At 39.2% G+C, this 18,543-nt stretch overlaps 2 protein-coding genes across 2 annotated transcripts in view; one reads left to right on the top strand and one right to left on the bottom strand.

The window, feature by feature from the left end:
* LOC125878495 (delta-aminolevulinic acid dehydratase, chloroplastic) overlaps nucleotides 1-18,543 on the bottom strand; it is a 385,024-nt gene that overhangs the window by 196,905 nt on the left and 169,576 nt on the right. The gene's annotated exons all lie outside the window — the stretch shown is intronic.
* Nucleotides 5,414-18,543, top strand: part of LOC125843042 (uncharacterized) — a 21,279-nt gene continuing 8,149 nt past the window's right edge. Inside the window, exons 1-2 of the mRNA XM_049522288.1 lie at nucleotides 5,414-5,737; nucleotides 6,083-6,530. Of these exons, the coding sequence (XP_049378245.1) occupies nucleotides 5,414-5,737; nucleotides 6,083-6,530 (772 nt within the window). The remainder of the gene's footprint in view (nucleotides 5,738-6,082; nucleotides 6,531-18,543) is intronic.

Below are 18,543 nucleotides of genomic sequence, written 5' to 3'. Positions count from 1 at the left end.
AGAAAGACATCTGGAAACTATCTTACTACTGAAACTAACTGAATAGGAGGTATCTCAACGATAGAGTCGTTAACTCGGACTAAGTGATAGACACACTCCTTGGAAACTAAATTTCTCGCCTTAAGGTACAAAATAAAACGACCCTTAGGCACTGCTGAACTGCTCTTCAACTCCATAACTGGTTCACTGGAAACTGGAACTTGACTACTCGAGTTTTACAATCTATTGATGCATAATCGACATGAAGCCAGTCCATACCTATAATGGCATCAAACTCTACCATGTCTAACTCAAGTAAATCATCCATGGTACTCTCGTGATTGATGGAAACAGAACAATCACGATAGACTCTTTCTGCTAGAATGACTTACCATCAGGTGTAGAAACACTGAAGGCTCAAGAAGCTGCTTAGGAAGAACATCAAAATTGAAGCCTTAGATCATACCAGTGATAATATCTGGTGAATCCTCTTGCTCTTGGCAACTAATGATAGCATAAAGACGGTTTCTTTCTCCACCTGCCCTTGAAGTGGCTCATCTAGATGCAACACTATTTTGTAGAGCAACTGAAGAAGACTGGGCTCTATTGCCCCCATTACCATTACTCTGTCTGATATTAGGACACCCTCTCATAAAATGATCGTTCTAGCCACACTTAAAGGGACTAGTGGAGCCATCACGACACACCCTTGAGTGGCTCCTACCATACTTAGTACATGTAGGAGTCTTAATAACCCTTTGTGCCTTACTACCTTGCGAATGTGCAGGTCTAACTCTAAAGTTCTGAGAATTCTGACTATTTTACTCATATTTGTTTCTTGGTGCATGTGCACTAGCAGATGATGGAGCAGGTCCTTTCTGCTTATGTTGGAAAGAAGATCGGTTTGCATTACTCTCTTGCTGCCCGGATTCATTCCTGATGGTTTTGCCCTCTTATTCTCAAACTCTTTTCTATCATTCAACTGGTCCTTCTCAACCTGTTGCACATGGATTATCAGCCTTGCTATGCCTATGTAGACTATTAGCATGGCTGCCTTACTTTCCTTACTTGATAGACGAGTCAACCCAACTACGAATAAACTCATCCTGCTCCTCATGTCAGCAACCATCTCTTTGTTAGGGTCACATGGAAAGAAACGCCTCATGAAAGCACTCTCAAAATAGTCCAACTCACAATCGCGCGGAAGCACGAGTTAGAAAGAAACTTGTTAGAGATAAAACTTTAACGCACGAAATGAGTATGAAAGAAGTGAAGGAATTTCCTAAATGTTACAGCCTCATAATTATAGATGTGGTGCATTTCACACCAATAACTAGGACTCTACAGACACGGCTTCATAGACTCCCTAGGACTCTTGAACTTTGCTGTGATACCAAGTTTGTAACGCCTCGAGCCTACACCAAAGATGTGGCCGACACTCAAGAACCATTGCTGGCCCCAAGAGAACCCTTGGCCTAGCTTACTTACTCAGAGAAAGACTTCACTCAAGATAAATACCTTTAAAACAAGTAAATTGAACTACTCAAAATATAACTTAAAATGTATTATAATAGCATTCACTACCAAAGTGGCAACTCAAGTCTCAACTTAACTGAAAAGGAAAAGTGAAGACTCATGAACTAACATCAACTAACTCTGTCTATGAAGCCTCTAAACAACTGAGATGGACATCGGGACAATATCCCGACATCCTAATGAACTATAATACTGAAAGCAATAAAAGGATCCTTCAGAAAGCTAGGAGGCTCACCAACTGACTCTGAGTGATAACTAGATCAACGAGGCACTAGATGTTGATCCTGATTACTTGCGTCTGCATCATAATAAGATGTAGGCCAACTGGCATCAGTACATTAAATGTACGAGTATGCGAGTTGGAATGCTAAACATAACTTAAGCTTGAAAAGAATCTGAAAGAAACACTTACCTTGGCTTTACTCAACTCCTGAATAACTTAACTCAATATATAGTAATAAACATATGCAATATAAAAAAACCTTGTAAAACAATGGAAAACAACTTAGTTCGTTAAGAAAAATGCAATAACAAACTCAACTTTACTCATATAATAAAGTAATACAGTTTCTGTGGGAGATTCTCTAACCGACAACCACCACTATGCGACCTAAGTGGTGATACAACGTCTTGCCCACGCTGCCAGAACTGTCCTATACTTTGCCGTCATATAGAACTACTTAACTTAGTGGATCCACTAGCTTATGCTAAAAACATCTTAATGAGTTGTAACAACCCCGTATATCTAATGACCTAAGCTAGGGCCTAACGTGTAGTCTAGTAGCCTAATGAAATGTAAACATAAGGTTAAGGTCCTAAAATAATTTTCCTAACTTAGTATTAGGGTTCTAGTGCTTAAACGTTAAGGCACGACCTCCCTAGGACTCCCTAAGGGTCCATGAGGAAGACCCAATGGAGGGTCAGAAAAGCTGTCCAAAACAACCTCATTCATGAAAGGAAGACCACGTGGCATGGACTGACTCACGCCTCGTAGATGGGAATCGTGAGTCCAGCCTTAGCATCCTCAAAAGGGTCCCCAAAATTCCATATCCTAACCCTATTCCACGGAAGTGTAGTACGGTTTGTGGACCAACTCACTCCCCGTGGAAGGCCTCGTGAGTTGAGACTTAGTCTCCTCACCAATACCTCAAGCCACCCCTATCTGACCCAAACTATGAGTGACCAGCACGGTTCGTGGTTCAGACCACGCTTCGTGGACGAGGACTTGTGGATGGGGCTTGAGTGGGCTGCCCTAAGTCGACCATGTGGGGGTAGGTTAATAAATTACTAATTAATTTTTTTAAGTTTAAAAACAGTTATTATTATTTATATTAAGTATATTAAAGTATTTTTAAGTATTAAAAATAGTCTTTTAACCCCTCACAACTCACAACTCAAAATCAAAACCCACTTCCCTCTCAAAATATTATCTCTCTAAACTCCATTGAAGAACAAAGAAGAAGCTCAAGATTAGGGTTCAATCTCCAAGCTTTTCACTCTAATTTCGTGGGAAAACATCAATTAAGGTATGGGGATCTTGATTCATGGAACACTTTTCTCCATGTAGCCCTTCAACTCTTGATTTCGAAATTTGTATATTGTTCAAAAAACTAGGGTTTCTATTCTAATCATGGGTTCTTCTTAAAAATGATTTTATTATTTTAATTGCATTATATTATGGATGATTTGATGTTTAATGGTGATTTTCATTGTAAATTCCCCTTGAACCCATGAACATCCCCATGACCCCAATTTCAAGTATTGTGATGGGTGTATTGATGCAATATGATTACTATGAATTGTTTCTAAGTGAATTTAGTTATTGAATCTTGTTTTATTCATGCATATTGTAGTATCTTTAGGTGTAATTGTGAGACATGGTTCATGACCTTGAAAAAGGGGTAAATTGCTAGGGTTTGTACATGCTGATAAAAGTTGTGTATAACCTGTTGATTCACTTAGAAATTAAATCTTCTACAACTAATGTGTAAAGTATGGTATTGTTGAAAGTATTGATCTTCTCTTACCCTTATACTAAAGGATGCATAAATAGTCTAGGATGATGATGATGTATTGTGTTGATTGAAAGTCTAATTCTCATGAAAACATTATGAATGTAATGTGAAAGTCTTACTCACACACTAATGTTGATTCTAAGGTTGAAAGTACATTCTCGCCTTTAATGAATATATGAGCTATTTTGATGGATTGTATTGAATGAGGGATAGAGCATTCCTTCACACATGTAAATGTAATTGAAGACTTAATTATGTATAATTTGGAAGATAATGCTTAGCACAGAGTGGATATAGACAATGAGGTAAAGGCCCTTCCACCAATGCAATATGGAGGGTCATCCAAAGTGAACTCAGGAGATGGAAGCCCCTCCGCTAATGCAATAAGCAGGTTTCTAGAAGCAATCTCCCGATCCTATAATTATGTGCCAACATAGGACTTAGCTAGTGGATCAACCTAGACGCTAGTACACTTAGTCCTATCTTAGGCAAGTAGGACACCTTCTTTCGGTGTTGGGTTACACGACACCGGATATCATGTAGCTCACATGGTCTATGTCGGTTATGCTATTATTCCCTATATGAATGATAAGGAATGAAACATGGACTATACTATGACTTCTTGGTGGGTTGACTTAGTAGGAGTGGGGGTATGAGACTTCACTTCCACATTGCACAAGTGGACTTTGTAGGATGTTGTGGGATGTTTCTTTATATTGTGATGAGATACAATTACATACATGTGTCTAGAATGGTTAGTTGTTATGAATGACTTTCCTTGTATTCAAAGTTATGTTCATGATTGTTTCCTTATTGGTGACTAATGATTATAATGAGGTATAAAGATTATATGTATGGCCAAGGGAGCTTCAAGGGGACACTTAGTAGGGTTGGTATTATGGGATGCCAACCATACATTGCACAATTGTTCCTTAGGGGTTGCTAAGGTGTTTATATTACCATGCAATGAGTGTAAATATGATTATGGCTTGTGTTGTATATTGTAAATGCATGTTGGTTTCTAAACTTGGCAAAGGCATACCTTTCAAACAAAAATGTCCTTTTTATCATATTTAAGGATTTTATGCATGTTTCCATACTTAGTACATATTATGTGCTAACTTATTCTTCCTTATACATCTTAATAAGTGTAGGTTCTGGCTAGATGTCTTTCACTCTCCTTTTGAAGAAGACTTGGATTGCTTATCTCCAAGTTTTGGTGAGTCTTCAAGTTCGAGGACGGGATTTACTATTTCTTAGTTTCTATTATACCTCTCATGTTGAGACTTTTATTGATATATAAGGGATAAGTCCCAAACTTTGTATTCCTATGTTTTAGATGGTGGTATGAGACATAGTCTAGATTTCCTATTATTTTCTTTTATAAAAAGTGAAGTTGGACTTCGATTGTAAAATTTTAAGTTTACGCATTATTTCAATGTCTTATGTAATGATGATGCTAGAGACTTGTATGAGACCCCTTCGAGGTCAAGTACACCATGTTACGTCTAGGGGATACCCCTGGATGTGACAAACGTGGTATCAGAGCATAAGGTTTTGGGAATAATATTTAGGTTGACGTCTCATGCACCATATCTATTAGAGTCTTGTTCATGAATGTGAAACGCGCCAGACTTATGAATAAGAGGCTAGATGATTAGGAACATTCCGTTATTTCATACCCTTTAGTCATTCTTAGAGTTCTTACTCTATGAAAGTCCTTTCTTCTAACCCTTCTCTTGTGATTATAGGAAAATGAATACAAGAAGGTCGAACTTAAGAAGAATGGTAGAAGAGATGGTGAATGATGAGGGAGTTTCTCCCAAGGTCCTCAAGATCCTCAAGGGCCTCAAGTTCCTCAAGTTCCTAATGATGAAAGAGCCATGACTAATGTGGAGATAAGGGCAGCTCTCCAAACATTGACTCAAGTCATGACGGTGCAAGCACAAGCTGTAACAACTCAAGCTCAAGCGAAGACGGCTCATGCAAATAGAAAAGTTGGTCCCCGTGCTAATCCTAATGCAAGCACCATGACTTCAAGGTTAAGAGACTTTACTAAGATGAAACCTCTTATTTTCTTGGGTTCCAAGATGAATGAAAACCCACAAGAGTTTTTGGAAGAGGTCTACAAGATAGTAGATGCCGTGGGAGTGACTTCTATTGAGAAAGCTGAACTAGCGGGGTATAAATTGAAAGATATGGCCCAAGTATGGTTTACTCAATAGAAGGATAGTAGGGCTATAAGAGTGGGTCCCATAAGTTGGGAAGTGTTAAAGAAGACGTTTCTCGATAGATTCTTTCCCCGTGAGAAGAGGGAAGCTAAGTTGGAGAAGTTCATCAACCTCCGTCAAGGGGGAATGAGTGTCCAAGAATACTCCTTGAAATTCACTAAGTTGTCCACGTATGCCCCCTCTTTGGTTTCTAACCCAAGAGATGAAATAAGTCGCTTTGTCACCGGTGTGTCCGATGCTATTGAAAAAGAGTGTCGTGCGGCAATTCTCCATGACAACATGGATATCTCAAGGTTGATGGTTTATGCTCAATAAGTTGAGGAATCAAGGCTTAGGAAGAAGAATAGAGAGGTGAAGAGGCCAAGGCCCGACGATGGAAATTCTTCTAAGGGTAAGTTTGAGGGTCAAAGTGGACCAAGGTTTAAGAGGAGGTTTTCCAATCAAAGTTCCTCTAATACACCAAGACCCAACAAAGATAGGGTGTCTAACCCTAAGCCTCAAGGAGGCAACAGGGGTGGACCTTCCATAGAGAGACCTACATGTGCCAAGTGTGGTAAGAAACATGAAGTGAAATGTCTTGCCAGAATGGGTGTGTGCTATGGATGTGGCAAAAGTGGACATCAATTGAAGGATTGTCCAACTCGTGCGGCTAAGGGAAAAGAGGGTAACCAAGCTACACTAAGTGGTTCTAATGCCACTTCCAAGAAGAATCACTTCTATGCTCTCCAATCTAGAAGTGATCAAGAGGGGTCTCCGGATGTTGCTACCGGTATGTTGCAAGTATTTTCAATTAGTGTTTATGCATTATTAGACCCCGGTGCCACTTTATCTTTTGTTACTCCTTTTGTGGCAATGAAATTTGAAGTACCTCCCGAAGAGTTAAAAGAACCTTTTTCAGTGTCTACCCCGGTAGGTGATTCGGTTTTAGCTAAAAGAATGTATAGGAGATGTCCTATCTCTTTATATCATAGGGTCACTTTGGTTGATTTGATAAAATTAGATATGTTGGACTTTGATGTCATCTTGGGGATGGATTGACTTTATGCTTGGTTTGCTTCCATTGACTGTAGAACTTGGGTAGTGAAGTTTCAATTTCTAAATGAGCCCATTTTAGAATGGAAGAGGGGAAATTAAATCCCTAGAGGTCAATTCATTTCACGTCTAAAGGCTTATAAAATGATTTCTAAGGGTTGTATCTATCATATGGTATGGTAAGAGTTAAGGACATTGAGTCCGAGACTCCTCCTTTAGAGTCGGTCCTCGTAGTGAAGGAGTTTTCGAAAGTCTTTGATGTTTGCGTAATCAAGACACAACTTCCAATGCAAGTGTCTATAATCGTAAAATAGTAAAGTAACCAAACCAAGGGTTGGGGTCAAGTCCCAAGGGAGTGGTTTTGAGAATTAATAGAAAAATAAAATTAAGTTCTAATTAGTCATAGCTAAAAACATTATCGAATATAAACATGTTAAGTGTAAGGGGTGACGCAACCGTCAGTTATCAATGGGGGTTTGTAACAAGTAAGCAAAAAAAACAAAAATATAAGGAGTACTAATCAAGGAGGAGGGGATTCTTAGGATGTGATAGAAATATGGGATAAACTAAACTATTGGGTACATGCTTTTGATAACAAATCCATTGAATATTTGTGACTAGGCTAGACTATAGTGGGGGTAAATTCTCTCTCGAGCAACTTACCCCAATCAACTCGGTTTCTCACGAACACCAAGTTAACGCATGAAGAACAACCTCTGCCTTTGCCCACTCACTCTCTCAAGCTAAGTGTATGGGAGAAGTACTAGGGTTCACTCTCTCGTGCTGAACCTCATGTCGACCCAATCCCACCAGCCATCAATTTAGTAGTCTTAGGTTTACGACCTATCTCTTGAGCAAGCCGAAAACACAAAGGTGAAATCGTATTTGCAACTATAATTTCATTAAGTTCCACCACAACTACTAAACGAAATCACATCTAAACAACAAATAAATCATCAACAAGCAAGACCCAACAGATAATCTAACCCATATTCACAAAATCACACCCCAAGAATTGGGGTTTTAGCTAGACATATAAAAGAGATAGAAATTTATACCAATATAAGTTTGCATTCAAATGGGTATGAAGATTTAAGTCTCAAAGCATGCAAAGAGTGAAGGATCCACAAGACCCAAGTCCAAAATCTTAGAGTTGAAACCCTTTGAACCTTCAAGTTCTTCAAAACCCTATCCAAACTTAGAACTCAAAAATAGAAGCAAAGTCTGAAAAATTACTATTCAAAACTAGAAAGTCGATCTTAGAATAATAATTCTTAACGAGTATTTATGGTTTTCAATAATCTGTTCTGTGAAGGATCGCTCGACGAAGTTAGTCGAAATCGCTGATCAACTTGGTGATCCGTCCTTTGGTCTAGTTCATAGCCGTCTTGCGTTAGCCTTCAACATCATCATGTTTTGGATCATTAGGCGACATAGTACTGCTTCACAGAACTGCTCGGCGACTTGCTGACTGCTCCTTTTCACCCCCAATATGATCTTTTCTTTCGGGGCTCAACACACTGGAACAAAAGGCAAGGATAAGACCTTTTGGCGACTCACCGAACGGGTTCGGCGATTCTCAGAGCTTCATTTCTTTGTTCTTTCAGCTGCTTTTGTTCGTTTTTGCTAAGTAGTGTCCATGCTTTCCCTCAAACTCCAAATACCTAAAACCTAAGGGTTTTCATAAGATATTGAGACAAAATATGCATTTGAGGACACTAACTCTTTCAAAACATAGCCCTAAATGAGTCCAATTTGTCGGCGAAGGGATTGGCTTAAAAATTTATGGCAAGTCAGCGAGAGGAAGGCCCTTCGTTGAATCGCTAACTACTTTCGGTGAGCAAAGGTTTGTCTGCCGAAAGTTACAGTGCAACAAGGGTTTCAGAGGTGCAAATAAAGAGAGATCAAGAGTACTTTCGGCGAGTCACCCAGTGCTTTCGGTGACCTCAGGCTTCTCGCCGATAGTTACAGACTCAAACTACAAATTTAACACGAAATTAAAAGCGAGATGAATACATTAGGCAAAACACCAAGTAATTCGGCGAGCTCGACCCAGCTCGCCGAACGGCCCAACATGCCCATTTTCAATCCACCTTCTCGAATTCAACCTTGCAACCCCAGAAAAAAAATCAAAGCATGCACTAATGGAATTCAAACAAGACCCGTACTACCCATCACCCCGGGATACTTAGAGTTTTCCCGGTTTTGCCAAATTTGGTCCTTTGACAATATTTGCTCTTAAGAGTGGTGTTACCCACTCTATCATTGAGCAGTTTTCATCATTTAGTACAAATATGGGCTACTCAAACTTCACCCAATCAATCTAAACAACACGCAACCACAACCCAATACAATTTCATTCATTTAATTACGGGCATTTGACGATCAAAACAATACGGGCAATATTTTCAAATTAAAATTGGCATTTAAGCATTCTAACTCTATCAGAGGCCCAACACACAACAATACGGTACAATCATTGCAAGTGAGTACACAATTTTCCAATGTAAACTCAGGATTCGGAAACCAACCTTATATGCCGATTAAAACGCGATTGAAAAGCTAGGCGACAAAGAAATCCTTGTTCCAAGCACACATCAACAAATAAAATACTAATGGAATAGAAAAATATTGAGAATACTACCTTGGTGTGAGTTTGTGAAGATTAAAGCGAGGGAAAGTGAAGGATTTCAAATTCTGAAAGTCTTAGCCATTATAAACCATCCAGTTCGTGCCCGTTCGGCGACATTAGTCGCACTCGCCGATCCACTCGGCGACAAACTGAGGCTCACCGAGTTTTACAGGACCTTTAGTCAAAGTGAGGGTCCAAATGGCGGTCTTCATCGTGAATGCCGAACAAGTCGGCGAGTCGCCAAATTTCTCCAGGCCTCATCGAGTTTTATTGACTCCAAGTTAGTCTTGTGTGGAGTCAAACGGCGGGTCAAATCGGGCACGCCGACCATTTTGGTGATTCACCAACTGACCATTTTATTCGCAAATATGCATTCTCCGAACACTTTCCGCATTTAAAGCTGCACCACTAACACACCATTATTTATAAAAGAAAACAAAAGCATTTAAACCTTAGGTTGCCTCTCAAGAAGCGCCTTAGTTAATGTCGTGGAACGATGTGAGTCCTTACTCACTCTCCATTGGTTGGATTGGTCCTACTATTACTAGGTAACCCCAATGGTTCATTTGAGTGAAGGGGAGACACTGCATAACTCTTGACTGTCCTAATCAGCTGGATTGATCTAGAATGGGCGCCAATCATTTGATTCAACACTTCAATATTCTCCTTCATCTCTTCCAACATTCGGTCTTGTTCGGTGATTTTTTGGAGAATGATTTGGAGTGTGTCCTCGACACGATTGTTCTCCTTGTCTCTAGACTGTTTCCGCTCATGAGGGGGTATGTACCTCCCTTACCTCTTGCACTGGTTTTCCACCTCTGATATTTTGGTCGTTCAACTGAGTTACCATTGCGGTTAACTTGAATTCCCTCTCGACTTCTTGACTTGTCTCAACCGAGTTGCTATCATTTCCCTCGGCCATGCTCAGGGTATCTGCCTACATCAACAACTTCAAAGCAAAACAAAACTAAAAACAAAGTTAGTAAACTACGACTATCGAAAGCAAAATTTGTCTTAACCAAAAAATTTCATGTAACACCACTCCTCGGCAGCGGCGCCAATTTGATGCTTGCTTAATCAAGACACAACTTCCAATGCAAGTGTCTACAATCGTACAATAGTAAAGTAACCCAACCGAGGGTTGGGGTTGAGTCCCAAGGGAGTGGTTTTGAGATTAATAGAAGAATAAAATTAAGTTCTAATTAGTCATAGCAAATAACATTATTGAATATAAGCATGTTAAGTCTAAGGATGACGCAAGCGTGAGTTATCAATGGGGGTTTGTAACAAGTAAGCAAAAACAACAAAAATTAAGGAGTACTAATCAAGGAAAGGGAATTCTTGGGATGTGATAGGAATATGGGATAAACTAAACTATTGGGTACATGATTTTGATAACAAATCCGTTGAATATTTGTGACTAGGTTAGACTATAGTGGGAGTAACTTCTCTCTCGAGCAACTTACCCCGAATCAACTCGGTTTCTCTCGAACACCGTACCGCATGAAGAACATCCTTTGCCTTATCCCACTTACTCTCTAGAGCTAAGTGTATGGGAGAAGAGCTAGGGTTCACTCTCTCGAGCTAAACCTCATGTCGACCCAATCCTACCGGCCATCAATTTAGTAGTCTTAGTTTTACGACCTCTCTCTCGAGCAAGTCGAAAACACAAAGGTGAAATCGTATTTGCAACTACAATTTCATTAAGTTCCACCACAACTACTAAACGAAATCACATCTAAACAACAAATAAATCATTAACAAGCAAGACCCAACAGATAATCTAATCCATATCATAAAATCACACCCCAAGAATTGGGGTTTTAGCTAGACATGTAAAAGAGATAGAAATTTATACCAATATAAGTTTGCATTCAAATGGGTATGACGATTTAAGTCTTAAAACAAGCAAAGAGTGAAGAATCCACAAGACCCAAGTCCAAAATCTTGGAGTTGAAACCTTGTGTTGCGAAGGATCACTCGGTAAAGTTAGTCGAAATCACTGATCAATTCGACGATCCGCCCTTTGGTCTAGTTCATCACCGTCTTGCATTAGCCTTTAACATCGTCGTGTTTTGGATCATTAGGCGACATAGTACTGCTTCACGGAACTGCTTAGTGACACGCCGACTGCTCATTTTCACCACCGATTTGATCCTTTCTTTTAGGGCTCAACACACTGGAACAAAAGGGGAGGATAAGATCTTTTGGCGACTCACCGAACGGGTTCGGCGATTCTCAGATCTTCATTTCTTTGTTCTTTCAGCTGCTTTTGTTCCTTTTTGCTAAGTAGTGTCCATGCTTTCCCTCAAACTCCTAATACCTGAAACTTAAGGGTTTTCATCAGATATTGAGACAAAATATGCATTTGAGGACAGTAATTTTATTAAAACATTGCCCTAAATGAGTCCAATTTGTGGACTCATCGGTCTTTCTCGATGACTTGCCCAAAATTCCTCCTGAATGGGAAATAGACTTTGGTATTGATTTTTTGCTGGATACTCAACCCATATCGATTCCCCCTTATCGGATGCCTCCGACCGAATTAAAAAAATTGAAGGCACAACTCAAGGATTTGCTAGACAAGGATTTTATTCAACCAGGCTTATCTCCGTGGGGTGCTCCAGTATTATTTGTAAAAAAGAAAGATGGATTTGTTTGACCAACTCCAAAGGGCGAGTTACTTTTTGAAGATTGACTTAAGGTCGGGCTACCACCAACTTAAGGTAAGGGAGGTTGACATTCCTAAGACGGCCTTCCGAATGAGATATGGTCACTATGAATTCTTAGTCATGTCCTTTGGTCTAACAAATGCCCCAGTGGCATTCATGGATCTAATGAATAAGGTATTTAGGCAATATCTTGATTAATTTGTGATTGTTTTTATTGACGGCATTTCGATCTATTCAAGGAGTAAGGGTGATCATATGAAATATTTGAGGACAGTGTTGCAAGTCCTTAAAGAGCACCAATTATATGCTAAGTTTAGCAAGTGCGAGTTTTGGCTAAGGCCAGTTTCTTTCCTTGGTCATATTATGTCGGGCATGGGTATAGAGGTTGACCCTAAGAAGATGGATGCGGTCAAGAGTTGGCCTAGACCTCTACCTCTTACCAATATTAGAAGCTTTTTGGGTTTGGCCGGTTACTATAGGAGGTTTGTTGAGGGTTTCTCTTCTATTGTCTCTCCATTAACGGCCTTAACTCAAAATAAAGCAAAATTTATGTGGTCGGAGGCTCGTGAGAAAAGCTTCCAAGAATTAAAAGATAGGCTTACCTCCGCTCCGATATTGACCTTACCAGAGGGTCCCGATGGGTTTGTGGTATATTGTGACGCGAGTAGGTTTGGGATGTGTCCTCATGCAACGGGGTAAAGTGATTGCCTATGCTTCAAGATAACTCAAGGTACATGAAAATAATTATCCAACTCATAATCTCGAACTAGCGGCGATGGTGTTTTCTTTGAAAATATGGAGACACTATCTCTATGAGGTGCATGTAGATGTGTTTACCGACCACAAGAGCCTTCAATATGTGTTTAGCAAAAAAGATTTGAATCTCTGACAAAGAAGGTGGTTAGAACTTTTAAAGGATTATGACATGAGCGTCTTTTACCACCCCAGCAAAGCCAATGTAGTTGTGGATGCCTTAAGTAGAATGTCCATGAGTAGTGTGGCTCATGTAGCAGATGAGAAGAATGAATTGGTTCGTGATGTGCATAGGTTGGCCCGTCTAGGTTATTAGCTCCTTAGAGTTAGTAAATTCCAATAAATGACACTTAATAATAATTCACAATTCTCGTAGGCAACGAAATCCAATAAGGAAATGATCCAAGCAAAACAACACCAACATGGCAAGAGATATATTCTGATCCAACATGGAAAGAGATATATTATGATCCTTACAAATATTACATAAAGGAAAGGCATAATCAAAGGGATTGAGAATCAATAACAGATGGCCTATAACTGGTAGCAGCTCAATCAAGCTAATCTTGATTGATAGGACGAGATCAAGAAATTATAAATCAAGCCAAGACTAGAGCCAAGTCACCAAGAGAAGGAAGGAAATCAGATCAAGCCAAGAGTCAAGATAAATCTTCCAGCCAAGCACATAATTGAGCCATATCAGTCAAGAAGGAAGAAATGTGATTTACCATGCACATATCTAATATGGACAAGGATAAGCAAATCGCCTCAATCAAGGGATTCCTCAAATCCTTGATTGAAACATAACACCCTTGGGTTTTCCTTACAAGAGCACAAGTCTATTCATATATATACCACCCTCAGACTTAGATGTGAAGTACGCACTTCACTTGAACTTATTTTGTAATCTTCTTTTATTTTTCATAAACTTTGTACACACTTGAGTGAACAATTGAAAAGAAAAGAGAAAGAAAGATTTGTGTGTAGGTTATACAAGTAGAGGTTGTGTCTAAGAAGATGATCTGACTTGCATATCAGACATGGCTCTCAATTGTAACATTCTGCAACACCTAAGTTCTTAACAAGCTCTAAAGGAAATCCTTGAAACCCAAGGGGATTGGACTAGGCACCATATCGGTGTTCCGAACTGGTATAAAACTATTTGTGTTATTTACTTACTACAATATTTATTACTGTTTATCTATTCTACTAATGTGCAGGTGAGTCGACTGACCATTACAGGAAGTTGACTGAAGGAAATTTTAATTCACTCTCGCCCTCTTGACTTTCATAGGTGTCCAACATATGGATTCCACCAGGGGTGGATTCATGGTTCATCATAGTTCTAAATTGTCATTTGTGGCTGATGTAAAGTATAAGCAATATCTTGATCCTATTTTGATGGAATTGAAAGAATCGATTCTTAACAAGTCCATTAAGGTTTTCTCCCAAGGGGGAGATGGGGTGCTTAGGTACCAAGGTAGGTTGTGTTCCGGATGTTGATGGTTTCAGGGAGAAAATTTTGGAAGAGGCTCATGGTTTGCGATATTCTATTCATCCGGGAGCTACCAAGATGTACCAAGTCTATTGGTGGAATGGAATGAAGAAGGATATAGCGGGTTTTGTGTCCAAGTGCCCAAATATTCAACAAGTCAAGGTCGAACACATGAAATCGGGAGGTTTGCTCCAAGATATAAAAATTCCCACTTGGAAGTGGGAGGAGGTGAATATGGATTTTTTTGTGGGGTTGCCTCGTACTCAAAGGTAACATGATTCTATTTGGGTCATTGTTGATAGGATGATGAAATCAACCCATTTCCTTTCCATCAAGATTACCTTATCGGCAGAAGACTATGCTAAGTTGTACATCAAGGAGGTGGTGAGGTTGTATGGGGTTCCTTTGTCTATCATATCGGATAGAGGTACTCAATTTACCTCACATTTTTTGGAAAACATTTCAACAAGGACTTGGCACCAATGTTAAACTTAGTACCGCCTTCCACCCTTAAACGGATGGTCAAGGGGAACGGACCATTCAAACCTTAGAGGACATGTTGAGGGCGAGTGTGATTGATTTCAAGGGTAATTGGGACGATTACCTTCCTTTGATAGAATTTTCCTACAACAATAGTTACCACTCTAGCATTGACATGGCTCCATTTGAAGCACTATATGGAAGAAGGTGTAGATCTTCGGTTAGGGGGTTTGAGGTAGGTAAGTTTTCTCTAATTGGTCTCGAACTAGTCAATGATGCCATTGAAAAAGTTTGACTCTTTAGAGAGAGGTTAAAGACGGCCCAAAGTCGGCAAAAGTCCTATGCCGACCATAGAAGAAAGGATCTTGAATTTGAGGTTGGTGAATGGGTCTACTTGAAAATCTCACCTATGAAAGGCATGCTGAGGTTTGGCAAGAAGGGGAAACTTATTCCTCGGTATGTGTGGCAATACCAAATCTTGAAGCGTATTGGGAAAGTTGCTTATGGGGTGGACTTGACAAATGAGTTGGCTCCGGTTCACCCAGTGTTTCATGTCTCCATGCTAAAAAAATGTATTGGCGATCCGGTTTCCATCCTTCCTTTATAGGGTTTAGGAGTTGACGAGAACCTTTTCTTATGAAGAGGTCCCAATTGAGATTTTGGACCAACAAGTGAAAAAGTTGAGAAATAAGGAAGTAGCTTCCATTAAGGTTCTATGGGGGAATCACTTAGTTGAGGGTGCTACATGGGAGGCCGAGGCCGACGAGAAGTCCCTTTATCCTCACTTTTTTCCTTCCACTCCTATTCAAGCTTGAGGTAAATAGTTCCTCTTAAGTCTAGTGTTTAGGGAGTCATGTATGTTGTATGATATCCCTGATTTCCCTTTATTGTGCATGTTCTTGTGAGAATTCATGTTTTAGCATATATTGAGAGTTCATGATGTCTATGTTTCCTCATGTTGATTTGCATTTTAGTATGATGATTGCATTTTTGACTTCATGAGGTAAATTGATGAACATGCTTATTGTTATGTTGATGAGATAGCACATTAGCTCCATATTGCTACAATGAGCTTGCTTGATATGGAGAAGTTAGTTCCTCCCATGCTTATGTGAATTGGTGAGTTACATTCATATTGAGTTAGTAGATTTAGTTCCTACTTTCTTGTATTGTTTTGACTATGTTGTGAATTGGAGTTGAAGTTTCCTCCTTTTGAATATTGCATATGGTGAATAGTGCATTGTGATTTTTTCTCTTTTTATTTTTTTATTTTTTTATGTTTCATGCATGATGGGCTGCTATTCTAGAGTTTCTAACTTAGTTTGGTGTCTTGGTCATCATTCGGGGACGAATGTTCCCAAGGGGGAGATAATGTAACACCCCGTATATCTAATGACCAAAGCTAGAGCCTAACGTGTAGTCTAGTAGCCTAATGAAGTGTAAACGTAAGGTTAAGGTCCTAAAATAATTTTCCTAACTTAGTATTAGGGTTCTAGTGCCTAAACGTTAAGGCACGACCCCTCTAGGACTCCCCAAGGGTCCAGGAGGAGGACCCAAGGGAGGGTCCAAAAAGCTGTCCAAAACAGCCTCATTCATGAAAAGAGGACCACGAGGCGTGGACTGACTCACGCCCCATAGATGGGAGTCGTGAGTCCAACCTTAGCCTCCTCAAAAGGGTCCCCAAAACTCCATGTCCCAGCCCCATTCCACGGACGTGCAGTACAGTCCGTGGACCAACTCACTCCCCGTGGAAGGGCCTTGTGAGTTGAGACTTAGCCTCTTCACCAACACCTCGAGCCACCCCTCTCTGACCCAAACCATGAGTGACCAGTACGGTCTGTGGTTTAGACCACGCCCCATGGACGGGGACTCGTGGATGGTGCTTGAGTGGACTGCCGTAAGTCGGTCATGTGGGAGTAGGTTAGTAAATTACTAATTAATTTGTTTAACGGTAAAAATGGTTATTATTAGTTATATTAAGTATATTAAAGTATTTTTAAGTATTAAAAATAGTCTTTTAACCCTTACAACTCACAACTCAAAATCAAAACTCACTTCCCTCTCAAAATATTCTCTCTCTAAACTCCATTGAAGAACAAAGAAGAAGCTCAAGATTAGGGTTCAAGCTCCAAGCTTCTCACTCCAATTTTGTGGCAAAACATCAATTAAGGTATGGGGATCTTGATTCATTGAACACTTTTCACCATGAAGCCCTTCAACTCTTGATTTCGAAATTTGTATATTGTTCAAAAAACTAGGGTTTCTATTCCAACCATGAGTTCTTCTTAAAAATGATTTTATTATTTTAATTGCATTATATTATGGATGATTTGATTTTTAATGGTGATTTTCATTGTAAATTCCCCTTGAACCCATGAACACCCCATGACCCCAATTTCAAGTATTGTGATGGGTGTATTGATGCAAGATGTTTACTATGAATTGTTTCTATGTGAATTTAGTTATTGAATCTTGTTTTACTCATGCCTATTGTAGTATCTTTAGGTGTAATTGTGAGACATGGTTCATGACCTTGAAAAAGGGGTAAATTGCTAGGGCTTGTACATGCTGATAAAAGTTGTGTATAACCTATTGATTCACTTAGAAAGTAAATCTCCTACAACTAATGTGTAAAGTATGGTATTGTTGAAAGTATTGATCTTCTCTTACCCTTATACTTAAGGATGCATAAATAGTCTAGGATGATGATGATGTCTTGTGTTGATTGAAAGTCTATTTCTCATGAAAACACTATGAATGTAATGTGAAAGTCCTACTCACACACTAATGTTGATTCTAAGGTTGAAAGTACATTCTCTCCTTTAATGAATCTATGAGCTATTTTGATGGGTTGTATTGAATAAGGGATAGAGAATTCCTTCACACATGTAAATGCAATTCAAGACTTAATTATGTATAATTTGAGAGATAATGCTTAGCACCGAGTGGATATGGACAATGAGGTAAAGGCCCTTCCGCCAATGCAATAGGGAGGGTCATCCAAAGTGAACTCACACTACTAAAAAAATAGTGAATACCGACCTAAAAATTTCCGACCTCAAATGGAGGTCGGTATTTACAAGTAGTCGGTTTTTATGCAAAATAAAGAAGGAAAACCAAATTCCGACCTCTGGAGGTCGGAATTTTTCCCGAAAAAAATGAATTACAATAAAAATACCGACCTCATGAGGTCGGTATTTTTTATATTTAATTGGGAAAATAATACCGACATCAAGAGGTCGGTTTTTATTGTAATTTATTAAAAATTCCGACCTCAGGAGGTCGAAATTTTTTCTCAATTAAATATTTTATAATACCGACTTCCGAATGTTGGTAGTATGTAATTAAAATACTGACCTCATGAGGTCGGTATTTTTATTTCATCTAATTACTATTAATTAAAGCGACATCCGGAGGCCGGTATTTTTATTTCATCTAATTACTTTTAAAAGCAACATCCGGAGGTCGGTTTGCGGAAAGCGGGAAAACCAAATTCCGACCTCTGGAGGTCGGAATTTTTCCCGAAAAAAATGAATTACAATAAAAACCGACCTCTTGATGTCGATATTAAACAAATAAATAAATAACAATATTTTATTTTTTCTCAATAGGTTTTGTGTAAAATAAAAAACAAAAAAAATTATAACCAACTTTCGTATGTCGGTAAAATTAAATAGTAAAAATAAATTAATATAAAATACCGACCTCATGAGGTCGG

Source organism: Solanum stenotomum, chromosome 10, assembly GCF_019186545.1.
Source record: "Solanum stenotomum isolate F172 chromosome 10, ASM1918654v1, whole genome shotgun sequence".
Taxonomy (NCBI): domain Eukaryota; kingdom Viridiplantae; phylum Streptophyta; class Magnoliopsida; order Solanales; family Solanaceae; genus Solanum; species Solanum stenotomum.
The sequence above is the reverse complement of the archived record's forward strand: the minus strand, read 5'-3'. Positions and strand labels throughout refer to the sequence as shown.